Source organism: Haliotis asinina, chromosome 14 (assembly GCF_037392515.1).
Source record: "Haliotis asinina isolate JCU_RB_2024 chromosome 14, JCU_Hal_asi_v2, whole genome shotgun sequence".
Classification (NCBI taxonomy): domain Eukaryota; kingdom Metazoa; phylum Mollusca; class Gastropoda; order Lepetellida; family Haliotidae; genus Haliotis; species Haliotis asinina.
Window position 1 is genome coordinate 6,551,115 of NC_090293.1, and position 20,551 is coordinate 6,571,665.

At 43.1% G+C, this 20,551-nt stretch overlaps 1 protein-coding gene across 1 annotated transcript in view; it reads right to left on the bottom strand.

The window, feature by feature from the left end:
• LOC137261408 (uncharacterized) overlaps positions 1–20,551 on the bottom strand; it is a 47,784-nt gene that overhangs the window by 8,439 nt on the left and 18,794 nt on the right. The window contains exons 10-14 of the mRNA XM_067799153.1: positions 20,071–20,119; positions 19,411–19,513; positions 15,762–15,840; positions 14,875–15,012; positions 14,096–14,235 (exon numbers count right to left, since the gene is read on the bottom strand). Of these exons, the coding sequence (XP_067655254.1) occupies positions 14,096–14,235; positions 14,875–15,012; positions 15,762–15,840; positions 19,411–19,513; positions 20,071–20,119 (509 nt within the window). The remainder of the gene's footprint in view (positions 1–14,095; positions 14,236–14,874; positions 15,013–15,761; positions 15,841–19,410; positions 19,514–20,070; positions 20,120–20,551) is intronic.

Sequence of the window (20,551 nt, forward strand, 5' to 3'; positions counted from 1 at the left end):
AGATTAGCAAGTCATCAGAGCTGAGTTAGTAGCCTGAAAGTGAAGTCCACCAGTAGACTGAGTTCACTTCTCTCATGATGAGCATGTATGCCATGAAGATACGTCATTCTTCGTCTTCGGATCCTCAACCCTTGAAGTTCCCTTCTAGAAAGAAACAGACGTAAAATACACTCACCCACAAGTAGCCTCCCTTTTCCCACGCTCCCAGCCACGTGATCGGCCATGCTTGTTACTCTCTCCTTGTATATTGCCCGACACCCAAATATAGGAATTCAGCGTGTCTGTGCGGGGCAACTGGGAGGGCTTTTGTCATGAGTCAAGATAACTATAAAATATAAATTTTATTCAGAATATTACATATTTTCCTTATCCTGACTGGACTGGCCACGCTGGATTCTGCTGGCTGTCAAAATTACGTCCAATAATTTTCCCCCCAAAACGGGAACTTGTAACAGCGATAATATGGTCCTGCTCTTCTAATATTTATTGTAGATACTGGGGGGATCACATCCAGTCGAACTTATTTTCAGCCGAAGGTTTCGCTGATATCGAAAGTTATTTTCAGCCGAAGGTTTCGCTGACTGGAATGTGTGACATCAAAAGTAACTAGCATCCTGCTAGTTGTCGAGATATTGTAATTAAGCCTAGCTGCAATCCTTCTTCATGTACAACTATCTTCATTACAAGTACAGGGTCACAGGATCACTTATGCTAGTCTGTTTAAGTCATGTGCATGGACTTTCCACCATTATACTCCGCAGAGCGTCTGGCTTCCACATGTCACGTGATAAAACGGGTGAGTGAACTCTGTGTCTTCGTAGAACTATTAGTTGCTGAGCAACAATAAGAAGCCCAAACTGATGAATGCCGGAGACATCCTCTGTGGCTATGTCTCGTAGGTAGTGGTTGGCAAACACCGTGTTTCACTCCCAAAAGCAGCTCTCCATTATAGTTGATAGCAAGCAATTCCCATGTAGCGCTAGTGTAGAGGCCAAGGCTCTAACTTCATGTGGGTTGGAGGCTCGCGGAGGTTCCAATCCTGCAGCTTTATTGGCTCTCAATGTAACAGCTCTGATGCACACTGAGATGGTGTTGCAGGATACTTCTGTAAGTGTCCCAGTAGATATAGGGATAAAGAGGCGCTTGAAATGTTGCCTTCTAGACTTGGTACATGCGCTGTATATCTTCAATGCCCTGACTGGACATAATGATAAATCTTGAGTATCATGGGGTCCAGGGATTGAAGATAGTGCCGGTATGTGGAATTGTCAATCCGGTTGACCTGGCAGTTGATTTCTCACAAGAAAGTCCCATCGCAGACCCAGATGAGCTGTCTGAGGATGATTTGCATCAAAACTCATGCAGCTGAAGTCTAGAGCATGAATTTCTGATATTCGTGCAGCTATAGCCAAGGCAAGTAAAAATAGCGTCTTCTGAGTTAGCAGTTTAAGTGAGGTAGGATCAAGTGGCTCGGATGTTTAGATCCCATGCTGGAGCTCTAAATCTACGTTGTTGATCTTCCAACTTGAAGGAGCACAACAAAGCATGTAGGTCTGGTACTTTAGTCAGCTTGGTCCCCATTTCCATGGTGATGACTGAGCTGAGAACTGCCAAGTATGTAGATAATGTAGAGGCTATCAGACCTCTGGAATATAGTAGGCAACATAAATATTCTGCGATCTGCGGATATGTTGTCTTCATCACCATGAAGCCTTTCTTCTTGGTGGATGTCTCAAACTGCTTCCACTTGTCATCATAAAGGGTGCGAGTGGATTTCCGTAAGGCTAAGGTAACTGCTTTCGCTGCACTCGTCGTATCCTCTGTATTTTAAACAGATTTTTGATACGTTCCACACATTAAGTCAGACTGCAGATGGGTTGCTGTGTGCCTGTTTTGTGTGGGGATGGACGAGAAAATTTTCCCAATCTGGTAGTTGTATTGTTGGTTGTCCTAACTCCTCTATGAGTGCTGGAAACCAATGTCTTGCTGTCCAGTAAGGCGCAACCAAAGTCAGTTGTAGCCTCCTGATCTGTTTTATTTTCTCGATGACTTTTGGTAGCAGCACTGGAAGGGGGGAAACGCGAATGCATTTAGTCCTTCCCATGGGATGCTGACAGCGTCTGTTACCCAGACTAACGGATCTGGTACCGGTGATACAAACGTTGTCTGTTTGTTAAACCTTGTTGCAGAAAAGTCTATTTGCGGTGATCAGAATGTCTGGCTGATTAGTTGAAACGCCTCTCGATGCAGCATCCACTCTGTTGGTGACGAACAAAGAGGACAAGACAAGACATCTGCCATGATGTTGCAGACTCTTGGTATGTGACATGCTTTTATTTGGAGAATCAGACTGTCGACCATGTCGAAGAGTTGAAACACCAGGTGTAGTAGAAATGGTGATCTCATTGACGATTGCTTGTTTATGTAGAAAGCCACTGGTGAGTTGTCTGTGTGGATCATCAGTAGCTTGACTTTCAGTGTTGTCGACCAGTGATGGATAACATGCATCACCACTTTCATCTCCAACTGGTTGATGGGAAGTGCAATCTTCTTTCTTTCAGATTCCTGCTGCAACCTCGTTTAGATGGGCACCTCATCCTTCACAAACGTGTCTACAAAGAGATGGTTGTTGAATGCCGACTGTAACTTATAAGTTTCTGTGCAGGCCCTCAACTGGGGAGTCCACCAAAGTGGGTATTATCTCAGATGTCCAGCGTCGTAAACAGCTCAAGACTTTAGACCGTGACGCAGGAATCGCGGTCATAGACGTAGCTGTAGGCGTCTTCGTCTGGTCATGTCCTGAGCTGACGTGAGCAGACCGAGTAGACATTGTCACTGTCGTAGTGGTAAGGAAGAGAGTAGAGTTTGTTCTGACATCGGTTTGAACTTTGACCCACCGAACCTCTGGGACAGAGATATATTTTAACGCAGTGATGAATCCAATCCCAAGTAATTTAGATTAGCAAGTCATCAGAGCTGAGTTAGTAGCCTGAAAGTGAAGTCCACCAGTAGACTGAGTTCACTTCTCTCATGATGAGCATGTATGCCATGAAGATACGTCATTCTTCGTCTTCGGATCCTCAACCCTTGAAGTTCCCTTCTAGAAAGAAACAGACGTAAAATACACTCACCCACAAGTAGCCTCCCTTTTCCCACGCTCCCAGCCACGTGATCGGCCATGCTTGTTACTCTCTCCTTGTATATTGCCCGACACCCAAATATAGGAATTCAGCGTGTCTGTGCGGGGCAACTGGGAGGGCTTTTGTCATGAGTCAAGATAACTATAAAATATAAATTTTATTCAGAATATTACATATTTTCCTTATCCTGACTGGACTGGCCACGCTGGATTCTGCTGGCTGTCAAAATTACGTCCAATAATTTTCCCCCCAAAACGGGAACTTGTAACAGCGATAATATGGTCCTGCTCTTCTAATATTTATTGTAGATACTGGGGGGATCACATCCAGTCGAACTTATTTTCAGCCGAAGGTTTCGCTGATATCGAAAGTTATTTTCAGCCGAAGGTTTCGCTGACTGGAATGTGTGACATCGAAAGTAACTAGCATCCTGCTAGTTGTCGAGATATTGTAATTAAGCCTAGCTGCAATCCTTCTTCATGTACAACTATCTTCATTACAAGTACAGGGTCACAGGATCACTTATGCTAGTCTGTTTAAGTCATGTGCATGGACTTTCCACCATTATACTCCGCAGAGCGTCTGGCTTCCACATGTCACGTGATAAAACGGGTGAGTGAACTCTGTGTCTTCGTAGAACTATTAGTTGCTGAGCAACAATAAGAAGCCCAAACTGATGAATGCCGGAGACATCCTCTGTGGCTATGTCTCGTAGGTAGTGGTTGGCAAACACCGTGTTTCACTCCCAAAAGCAGCTCTCCATTATAGTTGATAGCAAGCAATTCCCATGTAGCGCTAGTGTAGAGGCCAAGGCTCTAACTTCATGTGGGTTGGAGGCTCGCGGAGGTTCCAATCCTGCAGCTTTATTGGCTCTCAATGTAACAGCTCTGATGCACACTGAGATGGTGTTGCAGGATACTTCTGTAAGTGTCCCAGTAGATATAGGGATAAAGAGGCGCTTGAAATGTTGCCTTCTAGACTTGGTACATGCGCTGTATATCTTCAATGCCCTGACTGGACATAATGATAAATCTTGAGTATCATGGGGTCCAGGGATTGAAAATAGTGCTGGTATGTGGAATTGTCAATCCGGTTGACCTGGCAGTTGATTTCTCACAAGAAAGTCCCATCGCAGACCCAGATGAGCTGTCTGAGGATGATTTGCATCAAAACTCATGCAGCTGAAGTCTAGAGCATGAATTTCTGATATTCGTGCAGCTATAGCCAAGGCAAGTAAAAATAGCGTCTTCTGAGTTAGCAGTTTAAGTGAGGTAGGATCAAGTGGCTCGTATGCATCACTTGTGAGATGTTGGAGTACGATGTTTAGATCCCATGCTGGAGCTCTAAATCTACGTTGTTGATCTTCCAACTTGAAGGAGCACAACAAAGCATGTAGGTCTGGTACTTTAGTCAGCTTGGTCCCCATTTCCATGGTGATGACTGAGCTGAGAACTGCCAAGTATGTAGATAATGTAGAGGCTATCAGACCTCTGGAATATAGTAGGCAACATAAATATTCTGCGATCTGCGGATATGTTGTCTTCATCACCATGAAGCCTTTCTTCTTGGTGGATGTCTCAAACTGCTTCCACTTGTCATCATAAAGGGTGCGAGTGGATTTCCGCAAGGCTAAGGTAACTGCTTTCGCTGCACTCGTCGTATCCTCTGTATTTTAAACAGATTTTTGATACGTTCCACACATTAAGTCAGACTGCAGATGGGTTGCTGTGTGCCTGTTTTGTGTGGGGATGGACGAGAAAATTTTCCCAATCTGGTAGTTGTATTGTTGGTTGTCCTAACTCCTCTATGAGTGCTGGAAACCAATGTCTTGCTGTCCAGTAAGGCGCAACCAAAGTCAGTTGTAGCCTCCTGATCTGTTTTATTTTCTCGATGACTTTTGGTAGCAGCACTGGAAGGGGGGAAACGCGAATGCATTTAGTCCTTCCCATGGGATGCTGACAGCGTCTGTTACCCAGACTAACGGATCTGGTACCGGTGATACAAACGTTGTCTGTTTGTTAAACCTTGTTGCAGAAAAGTCTATTTGCGGTGATCAGAATGTCTGGCTGATTAGTTGAAACGCCTCTCGATGCAGCATCCACTCTGTTGGTGACGAACAAAGAGGACAAGACAAGACGTCTGCCATGATGTTGCAGACTCTTGGTACGTGACATGCTTTTATTTGGAGAATCAGACTGTCGACCATGTCGAAGAGTTGAAACACCAGGTGTAGTAGAAATGGTGATCTCATTGACGATTGCTTGTTTATGTAGAAAGCCACTGGTGAGTTGTCTGTGTGGATCATCAGTAGCTTGACTTTCAGTGTTGTCGACCAGTGATGGATAACATGCATCACCACTTTCATCTCCAACTGGTTGATGGGAAGTGCAATCTTCTTTCTTTCAGATTCCTGCTGCAACCTCGTTTAGATGGGCACCTCATCCTTCACAAACGTGTCTACAAAGAGATGGTTGTTGAATGCCGACTGTAACTTATAAGTTTCTGTGCAGGCCCTCAACTGGGGAGTCCACCAAAGTGGGTATTATCTCAGATGTCCAGCGTCGTAAACAGCTCAAGACTTTAGACCGTGACGCAGGAATCGCGGTCATAGACGTAGCTGTAGGCGTCTTCGTCTGGTCATGTCCTGAGCTGACGTGAGCAGACCGAGTAGACATTGTCACTGTCGTAGTGGTAAGGAAGAGAGTAGAGTTTGTTCTGACATCGGTTTGAACTTTGACCCACCGAACCTCTGGGACAGAGATATATTTTAACGCAGTGATGAATCCAATCCCAAGTAATTTAGATTAGCAAGTCATCAGAGCTGAGTTAGTAGCCTGAAAGTGAAGTCCACCAGTAGACTGAGTTCACTTCTCTCATGATGAGCATGTATGCCATGAAGATACGTCATTCTTCGTCTTCGGATCCTCAACCCTTGAAGTTCCCTTCTAGAAAGAAACAGACGTAAAATACACTCACCCACAAGTAGCCTCCCTTTTCCCACGCTCTCAGCCACGTGATCGGCCATGCTTGTTACTCTCTCCTTGTATATTGCCCGACACCCAAATATAGGAATTCAGCGTGTCTGTGCGGGGCAACTGGGAGGGCTTTTGTCATGAGTCAAGATAACTATAAAATATAAATTTTATTCAGAATATTACATATTTTCCTTATCCTGACTGGACTGGCCACGCTGGATTCTGCTGGCTGTCAAAATTACGTCCAATAATTTTCCCCCCAAAACGGGAACTTGTAACAGCGATAATATGGTCCTGCTCTTCTAATATTTATTGTAGATACTGGGGGGATCACATCCAGTCGAACTTATTTTCAGCCGAAGGTTTCGCTGATATCGAAAGTTATTTTCAGCCGAAGGTTTCGCTGACTGGAATGTGTGACATCGAAAGTAACTAGCATCCTGCTAGTTGTCGAGATATTGTAATTAAGCCTAGCTGCAATCCTTCTTCATGTACAACTATCTTCATTACAAGTACAGGGTCACAGGATCACTTATGCTAGTCTGTTTAAGTCATGTGCATGGACTTTCCACCATTATACTCCGCAGAGCGTCTGGCTTCCACATGTCACGTGATAAAACGGGTGAGTGAACTCTGTGTCTTCGTAGAACTATTAGTTGCTGAGCAACAATAAGAAGCCCAAACTGATGAATGCCGGAGACATCCTCTGTGGCTATGTCTCGTAGGTAGTGGTTGGCAAACACCGTGTTTCACTCCCAAAAGCAGCTCTCCATTATAGTTGATAGCAAGCAATTCCCATGTAGCGCTAGTGTAGAGGCCAAGGCTCTAACTTCATGTGGGTTGGAGGCTCGCGGAGGTTCCAATCCTGCAGCTTTATTGGCTCTCAATGTAACAGCTCTGATGCACACTGAGATGGTGTTGCAGGATACTTCTGTAAGTGTCCCAGTAGATATAGGGATAAAGAGGCGCTTGAAATGTTGCCTTCTAGACTTGGTACATGCGCTGTATATCTTCAATGCCCTGACTGGACATAATGATAAATCTTGAGTATCATGGGGTCCAGGGATTGAAAATAGTGCTGGTATGTGGAATTGTCAATCCGGTTGACCTGGCAGTTGATTTCTCACAAGAAAGTCCCATCGCAGACCCAGATGAGCTGTCTGAGGATGATTTGCATCAAAACTCATGCAGCTGAAGTCTAGAGCATGAATTTCTGATATTCGTGCAGCTATAGCCAAGGCAAGTAAAAATAGCGTCTTCTGAGTTAGCAGTTTAAGTGAGGTAGGATCAAGTGGCTCGTATGCATCACTTGTGAGATGTTGGAGTACGATGTTTAGATCCCATGCTGGAGCTCTAAATCTACGTTGTTGATCTTCCAACTTGAAGGAGCACAACAAAGCATGTAGGTCTGGTACTTTAGTCAGCTTGGTCCCCATTTCCATGGTGATGACTGAGCTGAGAACTGCCAAGTATGTAGATAATGTAGAGGCTATCAGACCTCTGGAATATAGTAGGCAACATAAATATTCTGCGATCTGCGGATATGTTGTCTTCATCACCATGAAGCCTTTCTTCTTGGTGGATGTCTCAAACTGCTTCCACTTGTCATCATAAAGGGTGCGAGTGGATTTCCGTAAGGCTAAGGTAACTGCTTTCGCTGCACTCGTCGTATCCTCTGTATTTTAAACAGATTTTTGATACGTTCCACACATTAAGTCAGACTGCAGATGGGTTGCTGTGTGCCTGTTTTGTGTGGGGATGGACGAGAAAATTTTCCCAATCTGGTAGTTGTATTGTTGGTTGTCCTAACTCCTCTATGAGTGCTGGAAACCAATGTCTTGCTGTCCAGTAAGGCGCAACCAAAGTCAGTTGTAGCCTCCTGATCTGTTTTATTTTCTCGATGACTTTTGGTAGCAGCACTGGAAGGGGGGAAACGCGAATGCATTTAGTCCTTCCCATGGGATGCTGACAGCGTCTGTTACCCAGACTAACGGATCTGGTACCGGTGATACAAACGTTGTCTGTTTGTTAAACCTTGTTGCAGAAAAGTCTATTTGCGGTGATCAGAATGTCTGGCTGATTAGTTGAAACGCCTCTCGATGCAGCATCCACTCTGTTGGTGACGAACAAAGAGGACAAGACAAGACGTCTGCCATGATGTTGCAGACTCTTGGTACGTGACATGCTTTTATTTGGAGAATCAGACTGTCGACCATGTCGAAGAGTTGAAACACCAGGTGTAGTAGAAATGGTGATCTCATTGACGATTGCTTGTTTATGTAGAAAGCCACTGGTGAGTTGTCTGTGTGGATCATCAGTAGCTTGACTTTCAGTGTTGTCGACCAGTGATGGATAACATGCATCACCACTTTCATCTCCAACTGGTTGATGGGAAGTGCAATCTTCTTTCTTTCAGATTCCTGCTGCAACCTCGTTTAGATGGGCACCTCATCCTTCACAAACGTGTCTACAAAGAGATGGTTGTTGAATGCCGACTGTAACTTATAAGTTTCTGTGCAGGCCCTCAACTGGGGAGTCCACCAAAGTGGGTATTATCTCAGATGTCCAGCGTCGTAAACAGCTCAAGACTTTAGACCGTGACGCAGGAATCGCGGTCATAGACGTAGCTGTAGGCGTCTTCGTCTGGTCATGTCCTGAGCTGACGTGAGCAGACCGAGTAGACATTGTCACTGTCGTAGTGGTAAGGAAGAGAGTAGAGTTTGTTCTGACATCGGTTTGAACTTTGACCCACCGAACCTCTGGGACAGAGATATATTTTAACGCAGTGATGAATCCAATCCCAAGTAATTTAGATTAGCAAGTCATCAGAGCTGAGTTAGTAGCCTGAAAGTGAAGTCCACCAGTAGACTGAGTTCACTTCTCTCATGATGAGCATGTATGCCATGAAGATACGTCATTCTTCATCTTCGGATCCTCAACCCTTGAAGTTCCCTTCTAGAAAGAAACAGACGTAAAAATACACTCACCCACAAGTAGCCTCCCTTTTCCCACGCTCCCAGCCACGTGATCGGCCATGCTTTGTTACTCTCTCCTTGTATATTGCCCGACACCCAAATATAGGAATTCAGCGTGTCTGTGCGGGGCAACTGGGAGGGCTTTTGTCATGAGTCAAGATAACTATAAAATATAAATTTTATTCAGAATATTACATATTTTCCTTATCCTGACTGGACTGGCCACGCTGGATTCTGCTGGCTGTCAAAATTACGTCCAATAATTTTCCCCCCAAAACGGGAACTTGTAACAGCGATAATATGGTCCTGCTCTTCTAATATTTATTGTAGATACTGGGGGGATCACATCCAGTCGAACTTATTTTCAGCCGAAGGTTTCGCTGATATCGAAAGTTATTTTTCAGCCGAAGGTTTCGCTGACTGGAATGTGTGACATCGAAAGTAACTAGCATCCTGCTAGTTGTCGAGATATTGTAATTAAGCCTAGCTGCAATCCTTCTTCATGTACAACTATCTTCATTACAAGTACAGGGTCACAGGATCACTTATGCTAGTCTGTTTAAGTCATGTGCATGGACCTTTCCACCATTATACTCCGCAGAGCGTCTGGCTTCCACATGTCACGTGATAAAACGGGTGAGTGAACTCTGTGTCTTCGTAGAACTATTAGTTGCTGAGCAACAATAAGAAGCCCAAACTGATGAATGCCGGAGACATCCTCTGTGGCTATGTCTCGTAGGTAGTGGTTGGCAAAACACCGTGTTTCACTCCCAAAAGCAGCTCTATAGTTGATAGCAAGCAATTCCCATGTAGCGCTAGTGTAGAGGCCAAGGCTCTAACTTCATGTGGGTTGGAGGCTCGCGGAGGTTCCAATCCTGCAGCTTTATTGGCTCTCAATGTAACAGCTCTGATGCACACTGAGATGGTGTTGCAGGATACTTCTGTAAGTGTCCCAGTAGATATAGGGATAAAGAGGCGCTTGAAATGTTGCCTTCTAGACTTGGTACATGCGCTGTATATCTTCAATGCCCTGACTGGACATAATGATAAATCTTGAGTATCATGGGGTCCAGGGATTGAAGATAGTGCCGGTATGTGGAATTGTCAATCCGGTTGACCTGGCAGTTGATTTCTCACAAGAAAGTCCCATCGCAGACCCAGATGAGCTGTCTGAGGATGATTTGCATCAAAACTCATGCAGCTGAAGTCTAGAGCATGAATTTCTGATATTCGTGCAGCTATAGCCAAGGCAAGTAAAAATAGCGTCTTCTGAGTTAGCAGTTTAAGTGAGGTAGGATCAAGTGGCTCGTATGCATCACTTGTGAGATGTTGGAGTACGATGTTTAGATCCCATGCTGGAGCTCTAAATCTACGTTGTTGATCTTCCAACTTGAAGGAGCACAACAAAGCATGTAGGTCTGGTACTTTAGTCAGCTTGGTCCCCGTTTCCATGGTGATGACTGAGCTGAGAACTGCCAAGTATGTAGATAATGTAGAGGCTATCAGACCTCTGGAATATAGTAGGCAACATAAATATTCTGCGATCTGCGGATATGTTGTCTTCATCACCATGAAGCCTTTCTTCTTGGTGGATGTCTCAAACTGCTTCCACTTGTCATCATAAAGGGTGCGAGTGGATTTCCGTAAGGCTAAGGTAACTGCTTTCGCTGCACTCGTCGTATCCTCTGTATTTTAAACAGATTTTTGATACGTTCCACACATTAAGTCAGACTGCAGATGGGTTGCTGTGTGCCTGTTTTGTGTGGGGATGGACGAGAAAATTTTCCCAATCTGGTAGTTGTATTGTTGGTTGTCCTAACTCCTCTATGAGTGCTGGAAACCAATGTCTTGCTGTCCAGTAAGGCGCAACCAAAGTCAGTTGTAGCCTCCTGATCTGTTTTATTTTCTCGATGACTTTTGGTAGCAGCACTGGAAGGGGGGAAACGCGAATGCATTTAGTCCTTCCCATGGGATGCTGACAGCGTCTGTTACCCAGACTAACGGATCTGGTACCGGTGATACAAACGTTGTCTGTTTGTTAAACCTTGTTGCAGAAAAGTCTATTTGCGGTGATCAGAATGTCTGGCTGATTAGTTGAAACGCCTCTCGATGCAGCATCCACTCTGTTGGTGACGAACAAAGAGGACAAGACAAGACGTCTGCCATGATGTTGCAGACTCTTGGTACGTGACATGCTTTTATTTGGAGAATCAGACTGTCGACCATGTCGAAGAGTTGAAACACCAGGTGTAGTAGAAATGGTGATCTCATTGACGATTGCTTGTTTATGTAGAAAGCCACTGGTGAGTTGTCTGTGTGGATCATCAGTAGCTTGACTTTCAGTGTTGTCGACCAGTGATGGATAACATGCATCACCACTTTCATCTCCAACTGGTTGATGGGAAGTGCAATCTTCTTTCTTTCAGATTCCTGCTGCAACCTCGTTTAGATGGGCACCTCATCCTTCACAAACGTGTCTACAAAGAGATGGTTGTTGAATGCCGACTGTAACTTATAAGTTTCTGTGCAGGCCCTCAACTGGGGAGTCCACCAAAGTGGGTATTATCTCAGATGTCCAGCGTCGTAAACAGCTCAAGACTTTAGACCGTGACGCAGGAATCGCGGTCATAGACGTAGCTGTAGGCGTCTTCGTCTGGTCATGTCCTGAGCTGACGTGAGCAGACCGAGTAGACATTGTCACTGTCGTAGTGGTAAGGAAGAGAGTAGAGTTTGTTCTGACATCGGTTTGAACTTTGACCCACCGAACCTCTGGGACAGAGATATATTTTAACGCAGTGATGAATCCAATCCCAAGTAATTTAGATTAGCAAGTCATCAGAGCTGAGTTAGTAGCCTGAAAGTGAAGTCCACCAGTAGACTGAGTTCACTTCTCTCATGATGAGCATGTATGCCATGAAGATACGTCATTCTTCGTCTTCAGATCCTCAACCCTGCTCATTACGAGCGAGTTGACATGCGAAGGGAGTCTATTTATAGCTGGCTGCCTGTCAGAAACTGTCATTCATTGCTGCAAGCGTCCTGATAGGCACCGCTGGATCTGCTGTTAGAAGACCTCTATGCCGTCTGAAGAATCAAATGACGCTGTAGACTGCTAATCTAGTGTGTAATCGACATCTTTCCATCGTTGCAAATGTGAAAGTTTAACGCAGACGACTTCCTGACACTGGGACAATAACATCACATTCTGCACATGGCATTTTCTCTCGGGGAAATCTAGTTCAAACGGTGATAATGTTTCTGGCACTCAGGCTTGTCTGTAACCCTGCTGTTTGGCGAGCATGTGTCTAGATAAGTAAAGCGCGCGAAAAAACTTCTGCCGCATGAAGCTGATGTAGACAGACTGTCTTCAAGGTAGATGTGTCAGAATTCTTTCCCTGAAAATAATACCGTCATCTCTTGTGATCAAAGGTGTAGTTTGCAGTTTGTAGTCGTCTCGAAGAATTTTCGTGACGTATTCGTCATTGAGAATTCCCCAATTGAGACATCCAAGCACTTGAGACCGTTGTATGGGAATGGCTAAAGGTAGGAGACTCCAGTTGTTCAGACCCTAATCTTCAATGTTTACCTCTTCTCTCTGGACTCTGGAGAACTTGGACTTGTTAGTGTAACGCTGACTTGTCTGCTTGAGCACCATTGTCAAGTTGTCGATGGACTTGATCATCATGACTTCTCTGGAGTCTTGGGTGACCATCCTTGCTACCTCATTAATCTTGTCGACGAAGTAGATTCAGTATCCGTTCCAAATGCATTCTCGTGCTTCAAATACTCAATAGCGCCCGGAAACTGACCAACACATGATGTTTATCTCCTAAATGAATACCCACTCAACATTCATAATACTCACTAAATAAAAAATATAGTGGGTACAGTACTTGCATAAACTAATTCTTTTCTGGAGCTCTGATTGAGTTTAGTTTTATGCAGCATTCAGCAATATTCCAGCTATATGGCAGCGGTCTCTAACTCATCAAGTCTGGATCAGACAATCCAGTGATCAAATCGAGTCTGGATCAGACAATCAAGTGATCGAGAGCTTGAGCATCGATCTACACAACAAGAATACAATGCTTTGAGTCAATCAAGTCAGCATGCATGACCTCCTGATCCTGTTAATTGCCTCTTACAATAAACATCTGTCACTGAAGATTAATTCTAAGCCAGATCTTCACAGGTCTACAAAGACAAGCAGCATATGAACAGAGAAAATAAAGTGAATAGAATTGCATCAATATTTATTTATAAGCAGTCTTCTTAACATCAATCAAATATTTGAGCCTCATTGTGCCACTTCTGCCTCAAGGCTTCTCCATGCCTTTATGCTCTGCTCCCAAGACTAAATAGCTTCTCATCAACAAGTAGCTTGGTATTGAGACGGAGTCAGTAACATCAAACTCCTGGCCATCCCTCACAGTAGTTACTGTACATCTATGAGGCATCACAATGGACCCCAGCCCTCTTTCACAAAACTCTTGTAAACCTAAGATCTCGTAGCATTAATACCTCCTGTGTTACAGTATAAGAGGTACAAATGCTATGACAAAAGTTACAAGATCTTAGGTTTACAAGAGTTTGGTGAAATGGGTCCCTGCATGGCATCAGATCTAACTACAAGCTTCATACAGGACCACATTACTGTAGGTCCAGTACCAAGCACAATACAGTCAAAATTTCCTAAACGAATAAAACAACACTATCTTGAGGTAGGTTGCAAAAGATTCCCACTTGGTGTTATGAGGTCATGACTAGTAGTTATGGGACATATGCAACAAGTCCACAACTGGTTTGGTACTTGTGGTTGATAAAACCTATCTAGACTTCAGGAGAAAGCAGTAGTTCCCTTTAACTTTTGCCACAGACAAATGATGAGTAGCCATAGTTATCCCTGATGGACATCAATATAGTCTTTACACAGTTTAAGCAGATTGCTTGAGGAATGAAGTCACATTAAATAATTCTCAAGACAATGATTCCCATTAATACTCACAGTCCATACTTCTGCCATAGTTTGGGATTCTGGATGCGGGTGAGGTATACTATAGTATAATTCTGCATCGTCCGCAGGAACTTCTTCTGGATGAAATTGAACTCCAAGGAGTCATGTGGTACAATCTTACGCAGGTAATCCTGCAAGACACAAAATCAAAACCTCATCCACTGCAACATGTGCAGACACTGAGCTCACTGACATGTCAGGCAATGTTTCACTGACATGTCAACTGATATCTGCTGTAGTTTCTAGATGTTACAAACTTATCATCTGTCGTGAAATATACAGAGATGCGCATGGGTTTAGAAAAAAAGGAAAAAGTAGCCAAGATCTTGTCGGCCGCAGGTTTAGATAATTCACAAGAATGACCACCTCAGCATGATCAGATCTGCACAATTCTGCAGATCTCGGGAAAATTCTCCTCCCTGGATATATGCCTTGATCTTACAGCAAAATACAACAAAAGCCATCATCTGATAAGTTGAACATGTCTTTTTGCACACACAAAACATGAAACATTTCAGTACAAAATGCAGTCCAATGTGAATTAGTAAAATGATGGGAGTGAGAATGTTTCGATATAAGAATCACGAACTGTTATTCAACGGCATCATAGCATATTCTTTTTATGTCTTAAGCTAAAAGTGACGTGATAAACATTTATCACTTTGGTGAAATGAGCAATGAAAGTGCTGCAAAAATTGACAACAAAAAGAGCAAAAACCACAAACATTGGGTGCCGGGTAAGCCGAAGGGAGCTAACTCTGTCAACAAACCTCATTCTGCCCCATGGTGCATGGATCCCAATAGCTGGGATACTTTGTACAGTCATCCAGGCTGGGTACACTCAGGAGTAGGGTGCAGTTGTCATGACGACCATCATTCCATGCTCTCTTGCAGTATCGACAACTGGCCTAGAAATATGAGTCATGTATTAGTTCAATTTAATGTTTATACTTGTCACCCAACTGTTTTCCAGATTTAATATTGTTTATCGAACATATCACACACATCTTCTGACTAATATGTGTTTATTCAACTCAAGGAATATTATAATGGCATATTTTTCATAACAAAACAATAAATTTGAGAAGTTCAATTTAGTTACAATTTTGAAAATATTTGTCTTTGTAAACCCATAAAAGTATCCACAAATTACGGCCATCATGAGTACTGGAAACTGTCTATTTAGCTTGGTCTCACCCATACTTGATGTCAAGTATTGACTAAATTAAACATCCCTGAAAGTCAAAACCCCTACAGTCAGGAAAAATCAACCAACATCCTGTACATTACTAAAGATAAGCCAATCTCATTAATAAGTCTAACCTAGAGCCGTAACATCAGTATCAAAATGGTATGTTTCATACATAAGGTGACCACACACCCCTACCCCACTACCCTTCCCCCTCATCCCACTGGCAGTTACTGATGATTTTAATTTCTATCTGCATTATTCACTGTAATCACAATCATTTTGCATCTATGCACACCTCAAAATGAAGTGTAGTCGACAGAAAACGGACATGAATATATTTTGTTTCACTAAATGTCATATTTATTGCTGCTGGACCATCACGAGTCAACAAACTGGCATGCTTATTTCACCCCATTCCATGAGCGTACAACTTCTGTACGTACTCCTGTGCAGTCCATTACTCACCAGCATACAGTCTGTGTTGGGGCAGTGTAACTGTTTGTCCCATGTCTCCATCATCACACTCAGACCACAGTCTGGACAACTGAAATAACAGGAGAGTGTTTAAAGGTCACATGCAACGTAAAACACAACTTTTCAGATTCTGGTACCTTTCGGTATGCACTTACCGAAACAAATCATCAAAAATGCCAATTCAATCTATAAAACGTGATGAAAAAAAAGCCCACGAAATTGGAGTTCAAACGTTTCACTAAAACTAAAACTGGTTTCAACAGCTGTGCTGCGCTGCGTCCATAACGCATGCGCAGTGAATAGGTTCACGGAGCTTGAAACAGTATGCATGCCCAGAGTATGAGGTCGTGAGAAGTAGTCTAAGCTTGGATGTGTACACAAACAAGTAAATAATCTTCTCATTACACAAAAAAAACTTGTTGATTGTGGTAAGTAGCCTCTGTCACAGAGAAAGGTCATTGTCTGCTTTATTGACACCTATATGTCTGCCTGCCTGTCTGCTAAAGACAACATGCAGTACACAGCTTCAATCATTGACCACGTGCAATTTGAACTTAACACCTATCAGACTATACAACATAAACAAAATAAGTTGATTTATGACTCGTGCACCCGAGTCCCGTCTCTGCCACATTATGTAATTAGGCACGTGTGATACACATGACATGTTTTTATGTCTGTGGATTGCAAACAATCTACATTCACTTTTTTCGGATGACTGGATCTGGCGGAAACTGGTGCAAACTCTTGCCAGTTTCAAGTCCGGCTTTGTACTTGGACGAATGACAGATTCCAGCCACGCAGCAGTTTACCATCTCTACTGACATGATTTTAGATTGGATCGAGCGCAAATACAGAGAACATGAATTTTCAAAACCCAACATCTCTATATACATTCTTCATGGATAACAACTTCTTTTAGTGTGTATGATTTTGTTTGACAACAGTATATGAATCCATACTGAAACGAAGTATCAAGTACACAAAAAGAAGTTGTTATCCATAAAGAATCTTACTTTCTTGTGACTGGCTATACTTCTAAGATGCCCATCAAACAGATCATCTTTCTGTACACACCATGAACCCTCAGCATATCAGCAAATGAAACAGCCAATCAGAAGCCGTCGTTACACTTGAGTGCACATCCACCCGCTATGACTGGGTTTGGTCTCCTGAGGGCTTCGTTTGAAATGCGATTGTACGCTGATAATTTTGTATATTTGTTTTTTTAAAAGCAGCAATGTATATTATATGTCATGAATAAGTAATAAATGTGTTTTAATTATGTTTGATTTTTTTGTTGCATGTGACCTTTAACTCTCTATCTCACCTTCACTTTGGTCAAGTAGATCATAACAGGGAAAGTCAAATATAATCTATCTTCCCTCACACATAAATGTTGTTTTCTGATTGGTTAAGCATTCGTCTTTGCTGAACTGCTGCCAATGGCAACTCATTTAGTACTTCGTGGTAGTACTTGTTTATCTCAAATAACACTGAATCAGGCATGATGCAAGGAAATTTTGGAAATGCAATTCGATGGAAGGGAGATAACTCTAAATTTGTGTTTCTTGTATCATCTGCAAAATCTAATGATGGTTATGAAAAGGTTTGCCTCACATTCCAATGAATAAATTTTGACAAACTGTTCAAAAGTTGTATGAATCTTAAGATGGTGAATTACACCACAGTGACTTCACTTAGGCAATACCTCCAGGAAAAACTGCAAGATGCAAGATTCAAATTGTTCGATTCACACAGGTTGGCTGAACTGTACAATCTAATACCCATGCTTCAAACAGTTCAAAATTAACACTGAGGTGTTCGGCAAGATAAATATGTTGGTCACTGGTCCCTCGGGGCCCATGGGTTGATGTACCCTCGATGTTTGTTTACGTTCCTCTAACAACAACCCATGGCCCCCAACCCTGACCAATATAATAACGCACTAATATGTAGAGTTAGCAGTTTTTCAAATGTGTTTGTTGTACATGAATGTATTATCCCAATACCTTGCCCATCAATGTCATATCCAACCACCACCTTGTCCATCAATGTCATATCCAACCACCTTGCCCATCTAAGTCATATCCAACCACCTTGCCCATCAATGTCATATCCAACCACCTTGTCCATCATTGTCATATCCAAACACCTTGCCCATCAATGTCATATCCAACCACCTTGCCCATCATTGTCATATCCAACCACCTTGCCCACCATCATATCCAACCACCTTGCCCATCATTGTCATATCTAACCACCTTGCCCATCACTGTCATATCTGATCACCTTGCCCATCACTGTCATATCTGATCACCTTGCCCATTACTGTCATTTCTCTCCACCCTCCCCAACACTGCCACATCCCATCACTTTGTCCACCACTGTCATATCAGATCACCTTGATCATCATTGTCATATCTGACCGCCTTGACCATCATTGTCAGATAGAATCACCTTGCCCATCATTGTCATATGTGCCAATCTTGCCAACTGTCATGCATGACCACCTTGTTCATTACTATCATATCTGATATCCTTGTCCATTATTGTCATATCCAACCACCTTGTCCACCATGTCATATCCAACCACCTTGCCCATCAATGTCATATCCAACCACCTTGCCCATCACTGTCACATCCAGCCACCTTGCCCATCACTGTCATGTCCAACCCTCTTGCCCATCATTGTCATATCAACCACCTTGCCCATCACTGTCATATCCAACCACCTTGCCCATCACCGTCATATCCAACCACCTTGCCCATCACTGTAATATCCAAAGGCCTTGCCCATCTAAGTCATATCCAACCACCTTGCCCGTCACTGTAACATCCAACCACCTTGCCCATCACTGTCATGTCCAATCACCTTGCCCATCATTGTCATATCCAATCACCTTGCCCATCACTGTCATATCAACCACCTTGCCCATCTAAGTCATATCCAACCACCTTGCCCACCAAGTCATATCTAGCCACCTTGCCCATCATTGTCATACCCAACCACCTTGCCCACCGTCATATCCAACCACCTTGCCCATCAACGTCATATCCAACCACCTTGCCCATCAATGTCATATCCCGCCACCTTGCCCATTAACGTCATGTCCAACCACCTTGCCCATCAATGTCATATCCCGCCACTTTGCCCATCTAAGTCATATCCAACCACCTTGCCCATCACTGTCATATCCAAAGGCCTTGCCCATCAATGTCATATCCAACCACTTTGCCCATCATTGTCATATCCAACCACCTTGCCCATCACTGTCATATCCAACCGCCTTGCCCAGCAATGTCATATCCAACCATCTTGCCCATCAATGTCATATCCAAACACCTTGCCCATCTAAGTCATATCCAATCACCTTGCCCATCACTGTCATATCCAACCACCTTGCCCATCATTGTCATATCCAACCACCTTGCCCATCACCATCATATTCAACCACCTTGCCCATCAATGTCATATCCAACCACCATGCACATCACTGTCATATCCAACCACCTTGCCCATCACCATCATATCCAACCACCTTGCCCATAACTGTCATATCCAACCACCTTGCCCATAACTGTCATATCTGATAATCATGCCATCACTGACATGTTTCTCTGCTGTTTCTCCACTCACCTGACTACCTTTCCCATCTTGCTGATGCACAGACGTTCTTGTTTATCTATCTTCTCTTGAAGCAGATCCACCACAATTTGTGGCAAGACTTTCTTAGCATCAGCTGCAAGAAGTGAAAAAAGCATCTATGCAAAGTTGGCTCATAAGCATCAGAAAGTGTTTACATTTTTCTGTTGTCACTGTAAACGCATCACCAGATTGTCATAGACATACTATAATGCTGTGGGGCCAGCATATGGACTTAAACTGCTGCTAATTATGATGCCCCAATAGTTCAATGCACACAAATGTGAAACATGATTTCAAGAGTGTCACAATATGTAACAATCCCTATGTTAATACACAATTTTAACACTATCAATAGTTCAAAAAATAGTTCAGTGCTCAATTTCATGCCATGGTAGTATCACAATAGAAGCACACTAGTTCAATGCTCACAATGCTGCCTTACTTGTACCACAAGAGTTCAATGCTCACAATAAAGCTATACTCGAGAGAAACAATAGTTCAATGCTCACAATGGTGCCATATTCGAGAAGCACAATACTTATGCCACGGTAGTTCAAGCAAGCAGCTGTATCCATCAAATACCAGCATTAACCTCATACATAATGCATAAATGTCTTCTGTCTTACTGAATGGGTGTCTAAGTGAACGTACCTAAGCGGATCTCACTGCTGCAGTCTTGTAAAGCACAAGTTATAATTGTCTGGAAATAAACATGACCAGTTAATAAAAAAAACTTTTAAAAACCTGTAGTGGTTTCAAATTCTTTGAAGAGAATCATCCTTGGGGTATCTATGTGCATATTATGCTGATGAAAATGTCGTGTGACAGTTGTATCAATATTTTATTAACACATTGTACAATAAACAAAAAAGTCATATTTCTTCATTATATGGCCCCTCATCACATGGAGTCACCCCTTCTGCCACACATGCGCAGACAACCAAGTAAACATCCAAGCCTTATCACCATTCCTTCTGCTGAATAAATCTCTGAACAGAATTGTGGGGAGGCAGGTGGCCTAACCCCAAGGACAATTCTCTTCACAGAATTGGAGACCTCTACAGGTTTGTCTAATTCTTTTTCATAGAGATCGTGCTTGGGGTACATATATGCATTAACTCAGACTCCCAAA